Raw genomic sequence first — 24,541 nt, 5'->3', positions numbered from 1 at the left:
AAAGTTATTTGAGTGGTATATTCCCAACCCACTCTAACACAGAGTCTGTCTGAATCTTAGTATTGCCATCTGGCACGCAGTTGGAGAACCACAACAGCATATGCTTCTTTTATGTTACTATTTGATATTTATGAGTAAGACAACTTGATAATATATTTGGCTAACTACTTTTTTAAATTCCATGTCCAGAAAATTCATGGGAAATGTGGTGCAAAACTTTGTTGAACAGAAGTGAGCAGGAAACTGTTTCCAACCTCAAATAAAGAGGAAATCTAAAGCAAAGACACAGCACTCAACAACACTACAAAGGAAAGCTCTTCTTTGCAGCGTGCTGGGTTGATCATGCAAGGCTTCAGTTCCCAGGTGGGAAGTGATGAGCAATCAGGTAGTCAAAATCTTGGGCTCCCAAATCAGAAACATTTATGATAATGTTCTGGTTGAAAATCATTGCTTTTAAATGTAATGGGTATTGCCGTCCTTGGGTTGGCCCCCTCTCTTCCATGCCTGTGAAAAATACGTCTGCTTTTTAAAGGGCATCCAGATATGAAATTCTGTTTTTCATTATTCCAGTCTCAGATTCAAAAGGAATGTTGGCACCTTTCCAAGCAGGGACAGGGTCATCTGTGGTCTTTGCATCCCTACCTTTATTGTCAGAGAAGCTGTGTTCTGCCTGTGCAGATGGCTCATAAGCTTGGATAATGTCTCACATTTAATCATTACCTTACCATATACAACATGCCACGTTGACCCAGTCCCTGTGTCATCTCTTTAATCCCACATAAACACACACTCACAAATATACACTCACAGTCACCAGTGGCACTTAGTCTCCCATCCCCTTTGGGCAAGCATGGTTACTCCAAATACATCTCCCTGTGTCCTTTTTGGTGTTGTCTGTGCCTTGGGGTGTGCCTGCAACTGCTGTTTCAACAGTTCTGAGGAGACCTCAGACCAGAGCCTGAGTTGTTTGCGAGGGAAAAATGCATCTGACAAGCAGCAGATTCAGGAGGTATCATGAGGGCAACAAGCATTTGGTGCAGAGAAGATTTACTTGGAAATGGCAGAGAGGGGAGAGCACGGGGTAGGGGAAGGAGGGCACGGAGGAGGGGAAACATAAGCTCTGCTAGCTGCTACACCTTGGGTGGGTGAGAGTTGTGGAGGAGTAGGGAGGCAAAGCCAGACGATCCCTACACCTTGTGGGACAGAGTGGCACACTTTTCACAAGGTAGCCCCCTCCTGCTTCCCTCCCCAGTTTGGTGACAGCTTTTGTCCTGGTCCCTTCTCCCCCTTCTGAGGAGAATGATCCATAAATGCTCCATCTCTCCTATCAGTAACTGAAATACTTAGAGCATCACCAGGCCTTCCAGGTTTGTGATGGGCCTGCAGAGCCCCATGAGGGCTGGTGGAGGACAGCAATTATGAAGGGGATGGACACATTTCACCCTTTACATTGTGTAAGAATGTCTTCTGGGTCTTGCATGAACTTATAGTGGTTTGATAGCATAATGTTGGGGAACGAGTGCTCTGCACGTGTTGAAGGACTTCACAGTCTATTGGTTTGGACCTCTATGCTCTCCTTAATGGTTGGAACACATTATATGCAAATCTGGAGTAGGTCTGCCAGTTTGGTTTCATCCAGAAGGAATCTATTCATTGTGCTAGACCCAATTCCTAGCCTGCACCAAGATGTGGTAAGTGAAGACTATCAGGGCATCCACCTCAGAAGTGCCCTACTGCTCCGAACTGAGTGCTGAGGTCAGCCGGTATTTCTGATGCCCTCTCTGCTTGAATAGCCAAGGCCATGAGAAGTTGTTGCTGTTGTATGTCATGGGGTAGTCCAAAACATCTGGGGTGGGAGGCAACTGAACAACAAATCTCCATTGGCCCCTTAGCAGTACTGCCAAGTGTAACTATTTTGGATTTCCCTTAAATCATTTACTGCTGAGCTATTCGGTAATTCAAGGAAAAAGATGGGCATTTACATTTTTGCTGTAAAAAGTTGCCACCTTTTGTGAAATATTTATTAAAATAACAGTAGTCCCTTTGAAAATCCATTCTGAGCATCCCTAACATAATTTTTAAAAAAATAAAAATCTTCTATATAGATTTTCTTTGACTAAGAAAAAGCCTATGTTTCTCTTAACACAGCAGAACAAAGAGCTGTGGAGGGTGTTACAGTGCCATGTGGAAACTCCTGTAGAGTTCACTGGGCTGTTACTGGAATCCTGCTATAAGTTGTTATTAATTAATAACTGAAGGGTTTTTTATTATTATTGGTAGCAGTCTTAGAGGCAAAAATATCAAAACCTGATTCTTTAGACCTTAAACTGAATCCATAGGTGTTAAGAAAAGGACAGCCACCAACTTCGCTCGAAGTTGGCTCAGATTCTGAGACTGCACGAAACTATATATTACTTTAATAGAGCCACATTTCACAATGCAATGCAATTTAACAGATTTAAATTGCACAACAAAGAATGTACTATTTTCTAAGAGCAGTATAAAAACTAAAGCTACCTTTGGTAGAGTGTGTGCAGGGAAAATGAGAAAGGAACAGATGGGAAAGCATTTACATAGGAGATGGCAGCAATTTCATTTTTTCTATTGGCATGCTAATTAATGATCTTTCCAAAGAAGGAATGCTGTATAAATCTCCTAAAGGAAGGATAATAGCAAGATCAGATGTATCTGCTAAACTATGCAGGAATTTGAATGCACAAGTATTGCAGAATCCTGTGTCAGATTAATAACCTGTTCTAAAGAAAAATTTGAAGTACCTGGTAAATACAATTTGAAATGCAGATACAAGATAGAAGGGTGATGCACTGGAATTTCAAGTTGCACAGCTTGGACTCTTGAGCTGTCCCGGATCCTGCAATTTGTTTAAATCTATTGCACAGGGTGAATGTTGAAAAGCAGAGGAGGAACTCGAATCTGTCATTTTCTCACCTTTCCCAAGTCCATGGATGTCTTTGAAGGTCTGCATAGTTTAGCTGAGAAATAGGGATTCAAAGACTTCAAAGTGTTCAGTTTAGCTGAGATAAACACTTGAAATAGGGGAGGCTTTTCTATAGCTTAGAATAATAGTCATAATATTTGCAGTACTTGATGTAACTAAAAGCTACGTAATGCTACTAGCTCTGTAGTTAGTTGCTAGTAAGTTAGCAATTATTCCGTCTGGTCCAGAAGGAGTACAGCTACCAGCTAGTTCGAGTCGCAGTGTCTGGGGTGCTGCTCAACTAGGGAGTGTCACAGTGCCTTATGCACCCCAAACCCATGGCAGTGTAGGATTTTTCCCTTTTTCATAAAATAAATGGTAAAATTGCCTAAGGTCACCTTTATAGGCTTTGCCAGAGAACAGTAACCCGGGACTCTCCATCCCCAGCTTTGTTTGACTGCAAGGCTGCACTGCCCGAGTATGTTTCTGCAGTCTCTCCAGCCTCATCGCTCTCCTTATCTCATAGTCTCTGACATTTTTGACTCTCTTCCTCTATGAGCTCTGCTGACTTTCTGTCCCTGCAGCCAAGTCCCTGAGAATTCAGGGTTTCGGCATCTCTGGCTGTGCTGAATTATGTTTTTTAACACATGGGGATTATAAACCCAAAATACACTGTGGCTGGAGACCACTTAGAAAACATTTTGAATAGTATGATTGTCAGGAGAGTTAAAATATGTATTTTGGGGAAAAGGCCACAGGGCCATGCTGTGCCTAACAGGTTGGCTCAGGGCTGCGATTCTGGGAAGAGTTTGATCCATAATGCCTGTAGGAAATCTCTGTGCTCGCTCAGTGCCCAAACTGCTGGTTATTAAACTGAGTGAGGAACTGCTTGTTCAGAGCAGGTATTTGATCCTCACTTTGGATCAGTTCCACTTGTAAAGAGCTCTGGGCTAAATTCACAAGGAAGACTGAGATCACAGAATCATAGAATCATAGAATGGTCTGGGTTGGAAGGGACCTTAAAGATCCCAGAGGAAAGATCCTTAAAGATAAGCTCCAAAGTCCAAAATGTAGAGCAGGAACAGCCCTCCGACAGCCTCCTTAGAAGCCCTGCTGCTGGGCTTGAGCAGAGCGATGGGCGCCTTGGCAGCATGAAGCTACGTGGTTTATGTATCTCACATTGTAGGACTCATGGGGTCCATCCATTCTACTCCTTTTCTTGGTATTTTCCATACCAGCTGAGGCTCTTCTGTGCAGGGAATTTTTAATGACTTTTCTTTTCATCAGCCTTTAGTGGGAAGAGCTGAGAACGTGAATTTCATTTCCACAAATTACCTTTGCAGCACTAGGGCAAAACTCCATGTATGGCTGCAAGTAAACGTTAGGGAAACAAAGAGAAAAAAGATACAGTGTTGGAAATCAAGACCCTGAACAATAGTAGCACAAATGTGATTGTCAGAAGTAGCAGTTGACAAAATAATACAGTAAAGTCTATTAATGAGGATTCACACCTCATCAGGTGGAAAACAGTCCCCATCCCAACATTTAAAAAGAAGGAACTTAGGTGGAAGAAATAAGCATCATGATTTTGTTCTGTGCTTTCTGTAATAGATGAGATTCATTAACAAAATGTGACTTAGAGGACTTGTCAAGCAAGTAGGATTCAGATGAGCGTGCCTACACTGAAAAAATGAATGAACACAGCTAGAAATACAAGGCAAGCATTGAAAATTAAATTTAACCTTGAGATTGCAGAAAATGTTAGGTATTATGTATTGTTATATTTGTGTGAGAAGGTGCAAATTATAAGCATTGCATGAGCAAAAGAGGCTAAAATCTCCAGCAATAAAGTTTCTGAAAGATTTTTTGGAAAAAACTTTAGAGGTAAAGGTGGCTGTTAGCTCGGCTGGGTTAGCATCTAACTTAATTGAAAATGAGGCACTGGCAATAAAATAAATAATGCTGTTTAATTACAGTCATGACCTTTAGTAATTGCCACATTATTGCTTGGTATTGTAAGAGATATATTGTATTTACCGAAACAATTGTTTTTTTCCTCTGCCAAAACCATCAAGCACTGGAATTCGAAAATATCTATTAGATTATCTGGTTTGTGTATCCCCTGCTGCGCAATATCTTGTCTGATTCTGCTGTAAATATCTTCAAATGTTGTTTTGTGTGAAACACACTGGAAGGTTATTCTACAGCCTGAAATACTGGTTTTTCTTACCATGGAAACATTTTTGCCTCTGATGAGTTGAGATGCAGGGTTACTTCCATCTCATTTCTGCTGGTTGGATTTTTTTTTCATGCTTCTCTTCATTTACAATGGTTTTATTAACCCATTCTTCTTCACTGCTTTCACTCTTTTCCAAGAGTTAAACCCATGTCAAAAGGGAATAGTTTTTATCAACTCATATGACTGCTTCTCTGATACTGAAGAAAATATGAGAAAATGCATTTTTTCGTCAAGTTCATACAATATTTGTGCAATTACTAATGCAAAAAAAGGCAAATAATGAGCACAGTACAGCTGGTGTTCTTTGAAACTGCAAACTCGAAGAGATTCCCTGCTGCCCCTAATTTCATAGCATTCTAAAGACAATGGAAGAAATTCCTAGGGCAAAAGGTAGTAGTTTAAAAGCAAAAAATCAAACAAAATAAAAACAGACCCCCTAGCATCTTTTGCCTGTCCAGGCCTAGTGAATAATATTGGAAAGGCTTTATAAAAACTTCACTACAAGGGAGGAAAATAAATGCAGGGAACTATAGCTAATATCAAAGATGTATAACCAGTAGACTCTTCCCTCAGATCAAAATTTAAAGAATTATCAGAAATCTGCAATGATCTGTCATTGTGACAGCCAATTTATAGCACTTGGCTTTATTGGGTGGTCAGGCGAAATGTATAAGTAACTGATGATATGGGACTCCTGGGTATATGTACAGAGGTTGACATGGGATGCGTGTATATACCTCCAAAAGTAGATTAAAAAAATCACTTACTAAATGTATCTAACTCGCTCCTCAGTTATACACAGAAAATTAATATCTGAGCCTCAGGAAAAAAAAAGAAGAGAAAGAATAAATCAACAAACTTTGAAAAAATTCCCTGGTTTAGAATAAATAAGTGTGCTCAAAGAGTCAGTGTTGAAAGGATACCGAATGGTTATTCTGCACCCTCTGCTGTCACTCCTCTGCAGTCCCTTGTGCCTCAGTTTCCCTTCAGCGCTGCCTTCTCACTGGTTTCTTTCTGAGGTGCATGTGAATGAGTGAAGACAAGGGTCATTTGTATGGCAGAAGGCAAATCCCAGCCTTGCTGGAAGCGGAACACCATGGAGGGACTTGAAATTAAGTAATTTACCCATATGAATAAAACATGTAGTGTTATTTTTAGAAGCTTGACTGTTCTGACAGACCCAGTAATTTTTCAGCTAATCTCACCTCTGGTCCTCCTGAGTCAAGGGCTATCCCCCGTCCTCCAGAATTCAGAAAGTAACATCATTAATGATAATACTATGATTTTGATGGAATTTGCTACCTTTTAGCCAAGCACATTCCACTGGGGCCTGGAGGCTCATTTCAGAGGCAGTCTCCCTTAGATAAGCTACCTTGGCCAAACTTCCAAAAACTCATTCAGATTATTTAATTGAACCTCTCACTCTCCTTGTGAGATATTGCTTATACTCAAAAACTTAATAAGTCTCCTGATCTAGATAGTTCCCTCTCTGACCGTTACAAGAGGCAGGGCCATTAATATCAGCTTATCAAGCTTTGCTGCCCTGTCATATTTTCCCTTCTTTTAATTTTACTGAAAGTGTTATATTAGCACAGTACTTCTGAAGAAATGTGAATTTTTTTGGCCTGACTTTTCTCCTGACTGTCCATATTTTCAAGATAGGTTATTTTGTTCAGCAAACAAAGCTTGTAGCAGCAAGCCTTTTATTTCCTTCTCAATGGATGGGAAACACACTTCAGCTGTGACGGCTGCCAAGGGGGTCCTCATTGGGGTCTGATGGATACAGCCAGACCTAGAAATTCTTCTGACTCCCCGTTTTTCAAATCTAGACCTTGCATTGCCTCCTGCCACTGCAACGAGCTGAGCTTGGGAGATCACAGCACCCCATCTCCAGGCTGCATAAGGCCACATTACTACGAGGCAAATGGCTATATCATCTCAGCTGTCTGCAAATCTCTAGTGTTAAGCCCTTCTAGGTAGGGAGTCACTCAGCTTATCTGGCTAACATTGCTATCTGATGTTATCAACTCCAGCTATCATGGGCTATGTGAGTCAGACTTTCTGCAGGTAGGAAAGCTCTTTGGAGAAGCCTATGTCCACTTTCTTCTACTGGGCTCCACAACTTACCTAACTGAATCCAGCCTGAGCACATATTTGCTTGTCCAGTGGTTTGTATGCAGTATAAATTTGGGGTTTAAGTAGAGCATAGCTGTCCCATGGTTTTTTGAGCCATTCCCAAGCTCATCACTTATGGAGGGAGAGCAGTGTGGGCTATAGTTTCCAATGACAAAACTGATCTCTCTTAGGATCCTCTTTCTCACTGAAAGTTGCCTGGATTGGTGACATCACTTCAACTTTATCTCTGATAGACACACAATAGGCTCCCAAAATCTTGTACTAGCTCACTAAATTCCCGTGGTAACAGAAGAGTGGCAGCTTCAAAGAAACAAACTGGCCAAGAGATCCAACAAGGAAGCTTTTTTTAATCATCCCACTTATGTACTGGATAGATTGCATCCATCTTTTGACACTTGTAAAAATCAACAAAAGTGGTAAAAATTGCCCAGTAATGCTTCTGATATTATCTTTTAAGAAAAATGTAATCTATACCCTTTCAGAAAACTCAGCAGGACGTTGCCTTTTCTTTGTTCCCTTATTGTTCATTGTATTCAGAATGGAATTAATGATTTTCTCAAAGGCTTATTCCTTTCAGAAATCAGTTCAGAAAAATCATCTGTCTTGGCAAAACAGCCAGAACTCTTCCAAAACAGGCTTTTCTAACTAATAGATTGCTCCTTGAACTTTGATGACCTTCGCAAGCACTTCAGCTCAGAGGAGATAGCTCTCACCCCACAGAAATGTTGGCCCCAACGTGCAGGTGAAGGCAATGTTACAAATGTGCATTACCCCACACACAGATGATGAATTTTTCCACATGAATATTAGCATAGTCTTGAACTTGCTTAGTGTGACTTCAAACAGTTGAAGGTTTTGATGGAGGCAGCGGGGGGAGGGGGGGGAAGGAAAAAATGTGGAAGTTGTTAAAACATGTCTATAGATAGGAATTGCCATTTCCTACTCTAAATAGGGGAGAAGATGATGTTCTATTTTGGGACCTACTCTGTCCCAGATAACAACATTTCTTCTGTCTGTCCTCACTTTGTCAGGACCGGGTATCTTTCGTCTTGGCACCTCTCTTCGCCTTTCAGTAACCTCTTCCTCCTGTAACCTTTGCTTATTCATATCCTTCTCACCAGGCTGCTTTATCACTGTTGCCTTGAGATTCTCTATTTCTTTCTTCCCTGGCCTTCAGTCTCCTCAGATGTATTCTAAGAGGATCTTTCTTATCCCATATCTTTCAGCTCCAGGCTTGCCTTCCTATCCCTCCTCATAAATTCCTTCTCTCTCGGCCTCCTCTCCCTCCCCGCTCTGCGGGAAGGCTCGGGTAGAGGCAGGCATATGGTGTACGGTCCTGTGCCTCCAGAGGGTAACCAGGACATCCCAACCTGGACATTTATTGCCCCAGGAGTAGCACTCCTGGCAGGTTACCTCCTGCCCTCGGGCACAGCAGCCCCGCTCGTCCTTCCCTATACACTGGCAATTTGCTGCTGCTGCAAAAGTGGTTTTTGGGAGGTATGGGGAGGCATGACAAAGCAACCAGAAACTTTATGCCATATTTTGCAGAAAGTCCTAGAACTGAATTTTCCATACCCCTCGGTATGAATGTTTGGTTTTGCCAAATATAGTCTCTGTGTGTGTGTGTGCAGCCTCTGCTCCTTCCCCATCGTCAGGCGCTTCCATTGCTGGAACAGCTGATTTGGGGGCTGGCTATGGAGGCTGTGAACCTACTGTATGAGACAATATTCATTCAGGCCTTTATCTCAAGCTACTTTAATTCTTTGTGTGAAAAATGCAGTCAAAATATTCAATTTGGTGCAAATCAGACACTTGGCTATTCAGGTAACATAAAAAAAATTCTCCAAGTGACATTTCTGAGATAAACAGTCTCTTGAATGCCATTCCCCTGCTCAGGACTGCCCATGCAGATGCACTCTCACAAGACTGGGTTTAGTCCAACTGGTTTCTGTTGTGAAGCAGAAAAACAATTCTGGCAAATGCTTGTTCTGGAAGAGAGGCCACACAGATGTGAGGGGTGAGCTGAAAAAGAGGCATTTCAACAACATAATATGCTCTGTCTGAGCACTCTGAGCAATGAGTCCCTGTTTCATAAGGTGTACAGAAATGGCAGGACCCTCTTGCCCCTAAAGCTTGGCTTCTCTGGGCTCCGGGTGTCAGGTATGAGGGTAGCATTTGCCTCTGTTTGCTCCAGAGTGCTCTGCTGTACCTCTACAGCATAAATGGGAAGCAGGGCTGCATGTCTGATGTCACCGGCAGCGATGCAGCTTTGTGTCCTCTCTACTCAATGTGATGCCTTATTGGTACAAACCTGCCCCAGAGTAAGTTCATGCAGCGAACATTTAATCAGTGACAAATATGTCATTGCTGCTGCAGCCCTGTGAAACTCACTGGCAAAGTCACCACTTTGACATTTCATCACTGTAACTTCAAGGGAACAAAAACCAGCCAAAAAATGACATGAATTTTCCTATCAACCTCTGAGTGCAATCATAGTATATATTTTAAAAGGCTCTACAGCAACAAGGAATCCTTCATGAACTCAACTGGAAAACAACAAATCTATTTCTACTGGGCATTTTCAGGCCTTACTCAGTTTATAAAAATTAATGGGGGAAAATTATCTACTTTCCTGTGTTATTTAAAAGGAAAACAACAACAACCCCCCCCCCCAAACCTCATTCAATTTCTCAACTTGTACCAGCCTGTTCTAACAGAAACTGAGGCAGTTTGCCAAAGGCTAATGATTCAGTTCTATATAATTAGTTTCTTTAGCCAGATCCAGATATTTAGAGGAACTAATAATTTATTATACTGCTAATCTCTAAAATGCCTGCAAGGACTCACATCTAACTACACTACTTCAGTCATGACATTTTTTTGTTCATATTTTTGTTCTGTGTTGTTCAGAATTAATATGTTAATGTAAGAACAGAACAATGACAAGATTATGTGACCCATATAATTTTTTACAGCTTGGCATCATAAGGGTGTATAAGCAAAAACAACATAAGGGAGAAGTACCTAGATAGAAGTTGGAGGTTTAATTAGAGAAAATTATGTGGCTATAAAATTGTCAGTATTATACATAGCTGACCTTGATCAATCAAACTGTCCTTAAGTGGGGGCACAGCCTAACCTTCTGACTGTGTTTCTGCGGTTTAGAGCAGACTTTGGTATTGCAAAGTGGCATTTCAATGATGCCTGATAGTTTAGGATGCCTTTATTCTAAAGTGTAACACGGAAGGAAGTCTGATATTCAGAAATGTAGTGAAAATCAGTTCCCTTTATGATCACTTGTGCTGGACCTTTTGGACTCTGATATGTTCAGGATTACTGATCATTTCAAAAATGTAGCCTTATTGTATGTTGTAATATAGTCTTTTTCTTCTGTATCCCTCTGAGTACCAGCTAACGCAACTGGGGTTCATAAGGGAACTTTCAGACATCTGTACAATGCTGACTGTAATACTACTAAACACTGCATTTACTGGTACATATCATGCAGTACTTAAGCTCGTAGAAAGTTTAAAAGACATCTGCTGAATCTGCAGATGACAAATGTGAATAACGTAAACGTTTTCATTGCATGTCTGAAGTAGCAGTGGGAGCCCAGCTCTTGACTCCAGAAATTTGCAATGCCCCTTTCTTCTCCTCAGGTACTGTGCTGTGAAAATCTCCATTAAAAAAAATAAAATGCTTCTCAATAGGAAGGGAAGATGGGGGGGAAGGCATCCTTTTCCTATAATAAAATTGACTCAGATTGGGCTCTGCGGCCAATGCCCATCTAAATTGTTGTAACATAGGAATTACCAGATCGGAATGTCACAGACTAATGCTCCATCTGGTCCAGTGTTCTCTTTCCAGAAGTGACTTACACCAGATGCTTCAAGGGAGGAATAAAATATTAAAAATTTAGAGAGTGCTATAAGTGCCCTAACCAACCACTAACATGGTCATTGGGCAGCTGCTAGGATATCTAGTGGCAGAAGGAGCCTGCCAGCATTTCTGCTTTTCTAGTAAATAGAGCAAAGAAATGCACTTCCCTGTGGAATATCACTATCTGCTATATCTAGCCCTGTGCGCATTTATCTTTCCTCCTGACCTCACGTGCACACGTGCATCCATATGCACACACAAATCCTGTTCTCTAAGTGCAAATAATGTGCAAGGGTTGCAACGCAATGGATTTTATCAGAGGTGAAAAGTTGCTAAGGACATTCACAGAGCAGAATTCATTCTATTCAAGCTAGACATTCCCATCTGACGTAGTCACCCTAGGCTCCCTTTATAATCAAAAGAGCAATACCAGCACTTCCAGGTCATGACTCTTCCGACCGGGTTGAGATGTCTGCTTTAGGAGACAGTGACTCCACCGACTTGACCTCCATCGACTGCGGAAGGAGGCCGGGATGGCTAGCTCAGCCGGAGACCTCTACAGGGCAGATGTCTGTGTTTCGCCAAATGAGTCCCACCTTTGGTGGCAAAGCTAATATTTTTAGAACGATAAGGGGTTTGAAAGAATTAAGATCCAAAATAGTTAAGGCACTTGGGGACATATTTCAGTCTGCCCCTCTCCTTAGTCTCCCTTATCGCCTGGCAGTAATTACATCTACCAGAGTCTAGATGATTATGGCAGTGGGATAAGGAGCATTTTACTTTTAACTAGCAGCTCAAAATGATCCGTCTTCATAATGACCAAAATGTGTTAGCAGTAGATGGTCATGAATGGGTTGATTGCATTGCTAATGGTTGATCGCATCGCTAATGGTTGATCACACAAAATGCCCTCTGGATTAACGTTAATTGGTCACCTTGGTGGAGACTTCAGATGAAAAATCTGTCTGAACAGAGACAGTGCTTGGGCTTCTATTTCCCTTGTAGAGTTTGTCCTTTAAAGGAGGTGGAAAAACCCTGAGGGGATGGTTGCACAACCGCTTCTCCAAGTCTGGTATCTTCTGAAGTCACTACGTCTGTGTCTGTCCTAATTGCTTTATATTTCATGTTGTTTATAATTCAACATTTGGTTATCTAAAATAGAGGTTATATTCTTAGGGGTAGAAACTAGCTTGCTGTGTATTTTCTTTAAGTCTATTTTGTTGATCTATCATTTTGTAAATTTTTGTCTCCCATGGTTGGGGACTTGGTGACTTTAGGTGGCTAACCAACTCTAATGGAAGTAATACTAGGGCTGGAAACCCATTACCATTCCTAACAACCTGGGTCTACACAGGCTATATAAACAAAAGCAGAAAGCTGCAAGGCATAGTGTTGTATCACCAATCACCATCAGAGAGCAACATAATATAGAAGGACAAAACATGCTACCCCAAAGAGTAACACACCATTAAATACTATGTAGAAATCTTTATCTGTACCTAATAAGGGAGAGAAACTCAAACTGCCTCTATAAAAGAACATATTACGAGATCAGAGAATGAGTATTACACCATGGGTGGAAAATTAATTTATAAAGTGTAAAACCAGGTATTGATTAATGCCTTCCCTCACAAGGACACACAGTGACAGTTTTTATTTATCTAAAGAGTAATTACAAAGAGGGAAAAACTGCACCTAGGTCTTGTGTAGGCATGGCATAGAATAACAAGCTTGAAAAATGAGCCTTCTAGCTGTAGAGGCTGGGATAGATTGGCTACAAAGGTTGTCAGGTCTCCATCAGTGGAAGTTTCTAAACTACATATGGACAAATAGCTAACAGGAATGGCTTAACTCTCTACTCCTACTTTGTAAAGTGTGGTTTTTTTAGTTTTATTTCAGAGAATCAGGACTTTCTTACAACAAGGTGGAATGTAATTCACTGTATTTTGTTCTATGTAGAACAGGTATACAGTGCCCTGGTTTCTGAGCTCAGTCAAACTACAGAAATTCAGTGGAGGACAGCCCTGGAGCTGCTTGTCCGGAAAGTTACTGCTCATCTGGGCAGCCCCAGCTGCAGGGTACCTGGAAAGCTGAGATGCTCTGAGAGATCTGGTAACTCAAACAAGCACATCTTCCCATGGACCCCAGATCTCTCGTCTACGCATATGTGACAATTTCTAATAAATTTAGCCTCTTAATATACTTTCAGGATAGTTGAGGTTTGCACTGTCTTTTGTGCTTCTGTCTGTGCTTCCGTCTATCCACTTGTCTCTCCTACTCACTTTCTTAGCCCTCTTGCTCGCAAGCAAGAAGAGTGGTTCACCCAGATGTCTCTTAAAGTAGACAGTAGACCCCACGGTCCTCAGTCTCTGTTGCTGCTCCCAGTCCTTTCTGCAGTCCAGAAGTTCAAGACATTGGGCTCCTGAATGAAACAGCATGTCACGTACCGCTGGTGCTGCTGGTGAAGGAGCCAGGATTTCCTTCCCAGTGAACCCAGTGGTGCAAATCAGGAGTAGCTGTTGCTGTAAAACCACCACGTGGGTGAGAATGGAAGTCTTCGGGTGGTCGATTTAGAAAACAAAAAAGCTGATTAATTACTGACTGTATTTACCTTAAATATGAGTAAGAAGGCTTTGCCTCTTGGGACTGAATTTCATGAAGGCATTGGGTGTCTTGGATACCACTGGTGGAGATTTGAGAATATTGTTGCTTTTTCTTTTCTGAGTTCAACAGCTTTTATATATGCTGAGACGCAGAACATATGCAATGCAGGGAAGGAGACCATATTAAATGCCTCATACTGGAACCCTACAATCTGTGTAGCTGAGTTTGATGAAGACACTGCTTGCAAAAAGTATAAAATCTATAACAAACGGGGAATTTTGTGACAGACAGTGGTGATGGCAGGCTGTCTCGAAGTATTTTGTTCCACCCAGAGCACATGCTGCTTTCAAGGCTTCTCTCCCACATCTCCTGCAGACTGGAAATCAGCCACTGAGTGTGGCTTTGAATAACTAAGCAATAGGTGCTACTTTTTGCAAAGGCTCCATGCCTGCAAGTGTGCACGCTCATATATGAGGAAGGACTATTTTTTCCTTTCATATTTCTCTAGCACGGTGCGTGGATGTGGCTGAAGTATTCATTTGAGTTAATATATATGCAAATAGTAGAGACCATTAAATATACATTATGTCCTCCCGCTAACGATCTTTGGTACTTTCACGCTGCTGTACTGTGACTTCTTCCCAGTGCTTTTTGCTTGCAAACAGCTGACTCTCACCCTGCGAGGGCTGGTGTTTCCACGGAGCAGAGGGCAGGTTCAGAAGTTCACTGCAGCTCCCAGAATGAGGGGCTGCAAGGTAATGCCAGCGAAGGGAGCTGCTTGTCCTCAACTTGCCAACATAACTGGTTGCACAGCCACGCTGTGAGCCAGGTCAACGTGCTGATAAGTGAACTGACCTGCCTTGAAAATAACCTGGTAAAAAAGGTGAATTTTCTGATCCATATCACAGCGTGACCCCACAAGCAGTTGCATCGCCACAACTGAGGGGGCTGCACACCGCGGTGTGCTTCACGTTTAAGGGAGTAACATTAAAAGTATTTCCTGGTTTTGTCTGTTAACGTTATTGTAGTAAAGTGAACAGGAGTTCATGTTCAGCCATCTTTGTAGCTCACATGGGCACCATCTGACAGGCCGATGTGGGGTAGGCAATGGGCATGTTGTTCATTAGTCTCCTGATAGTGGCGGTCAGCAGGAAAATACTGTTTGGGGGTGACTTATCTCACGGCTGCAAACGGGCAAAGGTTGCAATGCAAACGCCTGCTTCTAAGCATGCAGCAGAATCAGTGCTGTCAGTGGCAAACTGCGTACAACCAGTCCTGGTGGTGAGGGAAGAATGGAGCACTTCGGTTTTCTGGGTTTTGGTCAAAAGCTGCTGTCCCTGAGGACACCAGGCTGGAGAGACAGGGGAAAGGTCTAGGTGTGACAATTTTTCTCTCCAGGCTTCTGACCATGAGCCACAACTGTCTGTGGGCAGACCTGGGTACAGCATATACCTGTCACTGTAGCATTGGGTGTTTGCACCCGTTTTCATCACTTTCCTCAACTATACTAACACATGTCCAAGCCCCACCCATAATAAGATCTTCATGAAGTAAGCTGTCGAGTTGGGTGTTTCAGTTCCCCTCCTTTTACTTCTGGCAGGTGCTGCTCTTGTTGCAGTAATACTTTTTTTTTTTTTTTGGTCTGTTTTTCAACATGGGTTCGGCTTCTCACTTTCCCTGTTCATTGGTTTGGGCTGTGGCTGTAGGTACCATACCCATTTCCAGAGTCAGTTCATGAGCTCTGATGGGACTCAGTGTGTGATTCTGCTCCTCTCACTCATGAGAACTTCATGAGGAAACAGGACTGCAGATTGCCATCTTTTCCTCTCTGTAGCTTTTTTTTTTTTTTTAATGTTTTCTTTGCTTTGCTTGTCAGCACATTCTGCACCTTGTACCTTAGGTGTCACCATGGTCTTGTGCAGATATTGGTTCTGTTAGCTGTTAGAGAAATCATGTTGTCCTCAAATTCCTCCTGTTAATAATGATGGGGTATGTTCAAACAACTAAGTAGCTGCTCCTTCCTGCGCAGTCAGGCGTCCGGGAAAAGATTTAAAAGTGTCGGGTGTGAGCTGCTGCTCACAGTGCCACTGAGCATCAGGTCCAGCATGCAAAGATGTTTGCCTAATTCTGTCGCAAGAGTGCTGCGAGGAGTAGGAAATCGTTAGTAATTTTTCAGGGTAGTTTGCTTCCCTCATACTGCAGGCACTCTGTCGTTCTGTCCTACTCATAAAATACTTGACCATGATCTTAGAATCGTGCAACATTTTTTCCTTTCTATTCTTATTAGGAAGGTTCTCTAGAGTTAGATGGTCACAAACCATCTTCTGATTTTTAGCTTACATTTGTCCTTTCTTGTTTATATACCTCTGTCCTGTGTCGGTGTTGACCTTGGGTTTAAATAGCTCTTCTTCCCCATTTCTGCTTCCTTCTCCAGTGTATTTATAGATGGCAGTCATATCCCCTCTTAGCCTTACTTTAATTAGACTCCTGTAGTTTCTCTCACATGACAGGTTCTCCATTGTCCCCATCATCTGCCAGCCATTATTTGCATCTGTTCCAGTTTTGCTTTCATTTCTCGTGAATATGACTGACCAAAATTGTACCCACTATCCAAATGAGGTGTCAGCAGCACTCTGTGATTTCCTACTAATATTTCTCAGCCTTTACTGGAAAGTAAAGACTTTCCCAGGAACTCCTTGCATTGCAGATTTCTTTTTCACTGCCTTCCACACTGGTGGTTTATAATCCTGTGATCGATTAGTACACTCAAATCTTCTTCCTCTTCTGTTAATTTGAGAGCTGCTATAGGAACCTGATTATACTTACAGGAGCACGCATAGTGCTATTGCTCTCAGTAAATGCAGCTGAGGTGAGATATTGAGCTTGCAGTAAATATTCTGGGATGATTTCACTACATTAGGTTTAACTAAATTAGTGGGTAAAAGCTGAGCATCTCACCTTACTGGAAGCAAAGCAGCAAAATCCACTGCAGCAGTTATTGCTGGATGGCACAAAGAGCTTGTTAATGTGCAACCCACCAAGGCAACCAAATGGAGAAAGTTAATACTGAAGTATGTTCTGTAAGAACTTGAGGAAAATTTGATAGTTTTCACGTCCAAAGTGTTCCATTGCTTTTTTTACAAAACATCAATATGACTTTTTTGTACCTGTGTTTGTCTCCTTTTCTTCATCTGACTGTTTCTTACAAAGCACTGGTCATGTAGGAGAAGTTCTACAGTTCAATGAAGAGAGGACAGGAATTAGACTGACACCTTATACTTGCCCTAAGGAGGTTTATTTTGAGGTCGGAGCTTATGGAAAGGAGTTGGGGAACATGAGAGAGTGATTTGGTCATTAATAGCTGGGTTCTACTCCAACCTCCTCCAGCTCCCTCACCTTGTTAGTGCTACCTTGGAAATGCCAGTGCTTTGACATTTGTGGGCTTCAGACTTCTTAAACCTAGGGAGAAGCTATTTTTCTGAAATGTGCCTGTAGTGAATGAACTATGCCAGTTTATTTACAAATTCAGATTTTATCCTGAAACCATGGTAAAAATGTGCTGGAAGCCACTTTTCAGCACATTATGATGTCAAAACCCCTTAAATTGGTGAAAGAATTTTGAATGATTCTGAAGTGGGTTTAATTCAGAAGACTTATTTTTCTTGGCTTCTAACCATAACATTCAAACCACAGAGAAGCAAGCCACGAGGTAGAGTCGCGTTTGGCTTGACCTTGGCCTGGACATGCAGTGTTATTTATAAGCTCTGATCACGCCAAGCAAAAGGAATGTCCTGAACAACTTCACTTATTATAGTATGTAAAGCCAGAAGCTCATGTCCATCTTTTGAGGATGAAAAAACTATAAAGCAGATTCTTCTACTGCTTAGAGGAACCATTTCAAGGAATGACTCCATTTCGTTTTGGATATCACTGGAGTCTAGGAAAATGCACCTTCAGCTGTAGGTGTCTAGTGGTGCATAAACAAAGATAGGAAAGAGGAGAATAACACTAAGATACTGACCCAGCTCTTACTGGGCAGGGACATGTTAGCATAAAGGTGTCAGTCTGGTTTTGGTCAGAGGCACAGTTACATGCAGAAGTCATACAACTGCACCTAGAGTTAGCGCATTTGCTCCTATAACAGCACTTGTCTGCATTTATCTTAATCGCAGGTGCTTGGTGCCTCAGTAGTAATTCGATATAAAATCAAGAAGAGTTTCTGGGACGTTCTCTTACATCTAATCATAAACTAACCTAACTAACAATAAACACTAAGAAATTTGAAATATTCTTATCTGTCTTTTCAATGGCAGGCAGATTAAGAGTGCATTGTCAGAATGACTGGAAATTAAATCTGAAAAATTAAAGCTTGGAATACTGTTGTTAGATAATTGAGAAGCTGATTACTAAGGGGAGATGAAGTGCTTACAGAAAATCTAATGAGGTGTAGCTAGTCATTTTAGCTAAAAACCAGACATGAGTCACTTTTGTTCTTTATTAAACAAAGGTCAGATTCTACTGCCATTAAAATAAATGGGAATGCTCCTAGTGGAACAACACTAGGACTTTGACATCGAATGTGAGAATAAAATGATCAAATAGATCCCTAGGACCAGTCTGTCACTTCTGAAAATAATACGTAACAGCTCTTGGTGTCAACTACACTTGGTATCCATGTTTGAAATGGAGCTTTACATTTAGTGAAACATCTCACGACCATTAGAAAGCATGGGTCAAGTCCTGAACTACTGGTCAATGCACATCCCCATAAGGGTTTTGCTATACCATGTAAGTAATGACACATTGCACAAGTAGAACCTTGCAGCTTCAGACCCACAGCACTTCTGCGTAGACCTTTCCTTGCAGAGAAGTAGAGGGCAAGTTTCAGAAGGGCTGCATCAGTATTGACCAGTAATCAATCAAATCAAATGCAGCCTTATATGCAGCGTAGTCTGATCAAGTACACACTGCACAGTAGTTTAAGATGGGAAGAGAAGGTTTCTGTGATGCCATAACACCAAGATAAAGATCTAGGGTAGTACAGTGTGGCAAAGAAAGTAGTATCATTCACATGAGAAAGTGGTGGTCACCCCTTTATTCTTGTGGAGAGAGCCACTTGGTGTACTAGATATATGAAGCAAAACCCTTTTATGTATCTCTGCTGAATGACTTCCTTCCAGCCACCTGGGTTGTTACACTACCAGGCTTTCAATTAGAACTGACCCTTAAAAAGGGTGTCCTCTCTGTAGTCACATCTGTAGAGATGGCTCATCACGCACCACAGGAGTTTAGCTTTGAAGTTGTAGCTGTCCATAATAAATCATAGTGTTTGTCAAACAAACTTATTTTGTCATTCCAGAAGTGGACTTGAAATATGGTGGGGTTTTTTATGTTTTACCGGAGAGAGGTATTTCACACACTTTCTGCTTTCTTTTCCATTTCCTGAAATTATAAAAGGGAATATAAGAAGCCCGGATGTAGGAACAAGAAAACCAAATGGCTCTTCTCTCTTGTAGCCACCTGTGAGCTGGATAACATGAACCGTGATCAAAATTTTTTCATGGTTGGGACTTTCCATGTGATCTCCCTGCTGGATAGATTCTCTCACTGCCACCTTTCCCTTAGAATAAGAATCCATACAATTTCCTGAGTAATTCATTGATTTTCAGGAAACTTAAAAATTAGCATCTTTGAGAATTCTAATTTAGATGATATTTTATTTTTTATTTTAAACAGGAAAAAGGGTTAAAAATCGTTTGGGAGGAATGACAGGTATGCACACTCCCACCATCACATAAACCTCACATCCTTAGGAAACCACAAAAATAAAGTAGAAAACACTACATGAGGTATTTCTCAACATCATTCCATTGCAGCACATTGCAGGCATTTTTGTAATATCATGTGATTTCCATACATCTGAAGTAGCTTTCATTTTTTTGATATAGGATTAAAACAATCCCTTTGTAGAGACTCAACATGACAGTGCTTTAAAGTGCCATGACTGTCAGCTCACAAGTCTTCTTAAAGTTGGATGGCTGACATAATAGCATCTTTTTTTTTCATTGACCTAAATCAAGTATTGGATGGATCAAGACTTCTCCCTCTATGATCTCAAAGGAGGGATTTTGGTGTTTTTTGTTTTTTTTTAATGTCATGTTCGGCTATTGGTTACTTTATGCTGAGCTGTGAACTGTGTGGTTATTGGAAGCAGCATTAAAAGCCAGGGAGTGCCTCTGTTTTCAAGAATATCTATCACTCTACTGTTTTGGGCACCCGACTGGTTGTAGAATATATTTACAGCCACATAGGATACATATTTGACCTGCAGACATCAGAGATGAACAAATCCAAATTGTCCAGAATGAAGAGATTAAAAAAATTATGGAGGGTGAGTGAAAAATATGCATTAGTCTATTATAAAGATTGCAGTGGTAAGAAATAAATTACAAGCAGATAATTTTGATGTTTGCGGACAAGCTGTCCTGCTGCATGCACGTTCTGCATGATCAGACTTTTCATTGCAGGGTTCGATTGTATGTTTATTGTTTTGTAGATTAGTTGCATATTTGCAAATTTCTAGAGTCATTAAGCATTCAGGTTAATTTGACTTTTGAGAAAAGTTTTAGAGAATTTGAAACAACAACATTTATACAGTAAAAACCCTTGAGGAAACTAAGCTAAACCAATTTCCTCTGTGGCCTTTAAAAATGCCAGTTAAGGGTGGATGAATATAAACAAAGCATTACAAAAACCCCCTCTTTTCCCCTCAGGCTGTATTTTAGAGCTGAGATATACTGTAGAGCTGAACTATATGGAACATGCTTAAAGCCCACGTAGCATTGGAATCTAGCATGATGGTCAAGTGAATTAAGTAATAATAGAAAGGCATATTTACTTTATAAACAATTGCATGTCTTATAGGTTGGAAATAAGACCACAGAGAAATTGAACAGAAGATTCTTTACCAAACATAAAGCTGATTTGGTGCAACAAGTGAAATGGGCATCTCTCTGCTGTCTCATAAACTGTTTTTTATGGGTTTTCTTGAGAAGTTTGGGGACATTTTTTCCCATTGTTAAATATGATGCAAAAATTACTTTAAAGTCATTAAATAAATTTGTTTGGATGCTTTCAGAAGATGGGGCTCTGATATCAGTTAATTAATTTACATAAATTATCTTGCATTATTAGTTAAATAATGTGTATTTTTCCTGATCTGAAAATCTGTTGACTTAAGTATTTAATACTAGCTTTGATTTGAGATTCCATCAATGATAAGAAATGATTGATTTCTGTAATATACAGCAATTTATAGTCAGGGCATTGAGTAGCAGAGGATTTCCACATTTTTAAGTCTGTCTTAAAATAAAAGTAATGTCTCTATTTATGATTTTGTTTGTTGAAAAGTGTTATTGCCTGAGTGAAAATTATATTTTAATCATCGTACAAGTTTCATTTGTCCAAATAGGCACACTTTCCTTAGAAATGAAAACATATCCATTAAGCATAAGTAGATATTATATCATATTAAGTGACATGAGATAATTACCGTAGTCAAAGCATGGTACTTAACTGGGCTCAGGGAGCGGTTTATTTTTAAGAGGCAAAACGTCCGTCTTGGATAGAAATATTTTATTTGCATATAGCTGTGTATGTTACTGTGCAGCTGAACACTCTGTCCTTTACCTCCTATTTGTAAAAGCTATTAAACTGCAGGCTATTAAGCATCCTTTAATTGGTGCATTTTCGGCTCTTCTCCCTAAAGCATTTGTCCCTATTCCATCATTGCAGTACCTGATATTTCAGGGTAATATAGCTCAAAATTAAATTTCTGCAGAAGTATATGTCAGTTTTAAATGCTACTGTTTCTTTTTTCCAACTTCAAACTATTCTGGATAGAAGTATGTCAAAATCTCGAAGAGACGGCTTTTATGGTTGGGATTAAAACAAAAGGGGTAGACCTTTTATTGTGCAGAGTGTGCATTTATAATAAGCCATAATGTATTTATGCAGGAGATTATATGTCTATGGTATGGCGCACACTCCCTTCCTCCACTTAACTCTCAGCATTAACTTGCTCAGTATTTATGGATATATCAAAATTATGATTTACACTGTACTTATCATTAACATCCCTTGCAATAGCTCTCCATAGTTCTTGCCATCCTTCAGAATCCAGTCATAAAATGAAGAGATTAACAGATAATTAAATTAAATCCTTAATTATTTGGGGATGATGAATTCACTCTGTGATTCCAGAAAGATATAGAGAGCCTTTTTCATAAGCAGTATAAATTGAAACCAATGGAGCTATGATGATTTATGCCTGCTTGACGATCTGACTCATACTGTTAATTATCTACTCCTCTTTTAAAAACATATTAATAAAAATTGGTTGTAGGAACTGTTTATTAAAATATGAAGCTTTCAAGATATTTTTGAGATATTATATACACTCAAAGATGGCATTGCTTGAAAACTATTGGTCATTTTTCACACCAGATAGAATGTCCTTCAGCAAAAGGCAGGGAAACTTCTCTTTTTTTTCTCCAGCGGTTTCTGACATCCTTGGGAAGCCTCTCATTGTTTTCAATTAACTGTTGATCTGGCCTGTGTTTCATGCGGATCTCCAAAGTGTTGGCATATATCACTGACAGTTAAATCTTCCAAAGTGTTCAGCAACTATCCACTCCTGCTGGTGAAGTGGCTGGTAACTACACACTCCTGAAGATAGGGCCAATTAAGCTAATTAAGGACAGAAAGCCAAACTTACCGGAAAGAAAACAGGAAAATGAATTATAGGGTCAAAACCAGCAGCAACAATAAGCAATCAATCTTTCTGTACTCAATTCTGAGTACATTTGCTTAAAAAAATCTCCCTACAGTCATTATAAAGAAGATTACAGATTACAGTATTTGATGGGCATACTGGGCTATTGCAAGGACTGAAGGTTACAATATTTAACTTAGATACTGAGCTGTCTTGAGAGCTCATTAGTAATGGTTGTTAATGATGCAGAGATATTTGGTTAACACTTGCACCAAGCTTGGAAGGAACACTGTGCCAAGTTTTGTTAGTAATAAAAAAGTAAAGCAATCGTCATGGAAACATGAAAATTGATATGAAAGTATATAAGGGCTATTTCAAAGCCACCAAGTCTCTTGTGTAAACCTTTATTTAGAAAATGTTTAGAGCACACATTATTTACTCAATAGTACACCCCATTGTGATCCATCATACCTATAAGTATTTAAGCTCCATTCTTTTTAATGGATTTTTGACCCAATAGACTATGACGACTATAAAACCCTAGTATGATCTTTCATGCCAAATATTTGAAGGGATGTTTGCAGTAAATATGCCTTTTTAAAAAAATCCTTATAATTTGCTCTGGAAAGTGCTTATGGTGGTGGGCTGAAGCAATTTGTTCTCTTCAGGAACAGCTCCTGGAACTGTCACTGATTCCATCAGGAAGCTGTACTTTCCTGCTTCATAATTTGTGTATTTTAGGCTGGAAATTGGTATGAAAGCACTGATTCTGGAGCAATTTCTCTGTCTCGCTGCTTCTTAAAAACATATCTTGATAAATATTATTTTAGGTGGCCTGTGTTAGTATGCATAGGGGCTGAGATGTGGAAGGAATGTCTTATTTAAGTGCTTTTAAAATGCATTAACATTTTAAAGAACTATAGCCTGACCCCCCAGCCCCAAAAGCAACAAGGCCAAAATGCTTAAACCTGTTAACAGAATGTATATTGAGTCTTGTAGTCCTCACTTTTAGATAAAAAGGCTTTCACCCTCAGTGACCTGCAGTTTCATGGCTGAGGCATAGGGTATGAGTGCAAGTTCCAGCTAGTGTGGCCTCATATATTCTGTTTGCTCTCCATAATACATCCATCAGGCAGCAATATGGTGTAACTTTAAACCTTTTTTGGAAAATGCCATTTTGTCCTTGCAGTGTGCAGGACAGATACTTCTGGGTGGTGCTGTGTCATAGCAACCCTCAGGGATTCCGCCTGTTCTGCCCAAGAAAGCGTATGCACATAGTAAAAGCTGATGGCACAAGATTTGAATGAGCAAAGATGGATTTAGGAAGGGAGCATGCATCTCAGGAAATTTCTCGATGACTTCTGCCTCTCTCTCCAGTAGCTTTTAACAGGAGACTAATGGGTGCAAAAGTCCATCAATTAGCACTCCCTCCTCTTCCATTTTCAAGGATGCCTCTCATCCTCTGCAGCAGGCACTAAAGGGAGAAGGATGACTGGGAGAAGAGTGAGAAAGAGGGAGGAGGCACCTGAAAGTCTTCAGATGACCCTCAGCGTGGGCACGCAGGGAAGGGCTTGGGCAGCCTCTGGCCCCTGGCTGAGCCGCTCCTCCCCTCCTGCAGCCAAGAATGAGCCTTCAGCACCCATGGGTGCCTGCCCGGGCAGAGCTGGAGCAGCCCTCCTGCAGCATGAGCAGCGGGGACCTGCCCGATGCCGATCTGGTTAGTGCTGGCAGGTAGGAGTGGGGGGCTGAGAGGTACAAGGGTGACAGAGACCCCCCCCGAATCCGAGGGAGAGGGGTGGGAGGTGGGTTGGGGGAACTGCTTACTCTGTTGGCACAGGGCAACAGAGGGGTCAGGTTTTCTGGGTTTGTGGTCCTCCCTTTGCTTTCTCCTCCCCTTTGATGGCTTTGTGATCAGCTGGTGGAGGAAAGGAGGAGGAAGGAGGGATTTGGAGGCAGCAGCTCACACCACCAG

At 40.9% G+C, this 24,541-nt stretch overlaps 1 protein-coding gene across 4 annotated transcripts in view; it reads left to right on the top strand.

Annotated features, from left to right (window-relative positions):
* The window catches only part of DPP6 (dipeptidyl peptidase like 6), a 577,844-nt gene that overhangs the window by 228,937 nt on the left and 324,366 nt on the right, over positions 1 to 24,541 (top strand). The window contains exon 1 of one of the 4 annotated variants that reach the window (XM_052806955.1): positions 20,079 to 20,187. The exons of the other annotated variants lie outside the window; for them this stretch is intronic. Coding sequence (XP_052662915.1) covers positions 20,137 to 20,187 — 51 coding nt within the window. The 5' untranslated portion in view covers positions 20,079 to 20,136. Of the gene's footprint in view, positions 1 to 20,078; positions 20,188 to 24,541 lie in introns of those variants that run through there. 4 annotated transcript variants of the gene reach the window in all.

Source organism: Harpia harpyja, chromosome 1 (genome assembly GCF_026419915.1).
Source record: "Harpia harpyja isolate bHarHar1 chromosome 1, bHarHar1 primary haplotype, whole genome shotgun sequence".
Lineage (NCBI taxonomy): Eukaryota > Metazoa > Chordata > Aves > Accipitriformes > Accipitridae > Harpia > Harpia harpyja.
The sequence above is the reverse complement of the archived record's forward strand: the minus strand, read 5'-3'. Positions and strand labels throughout refer to the sequence as shown.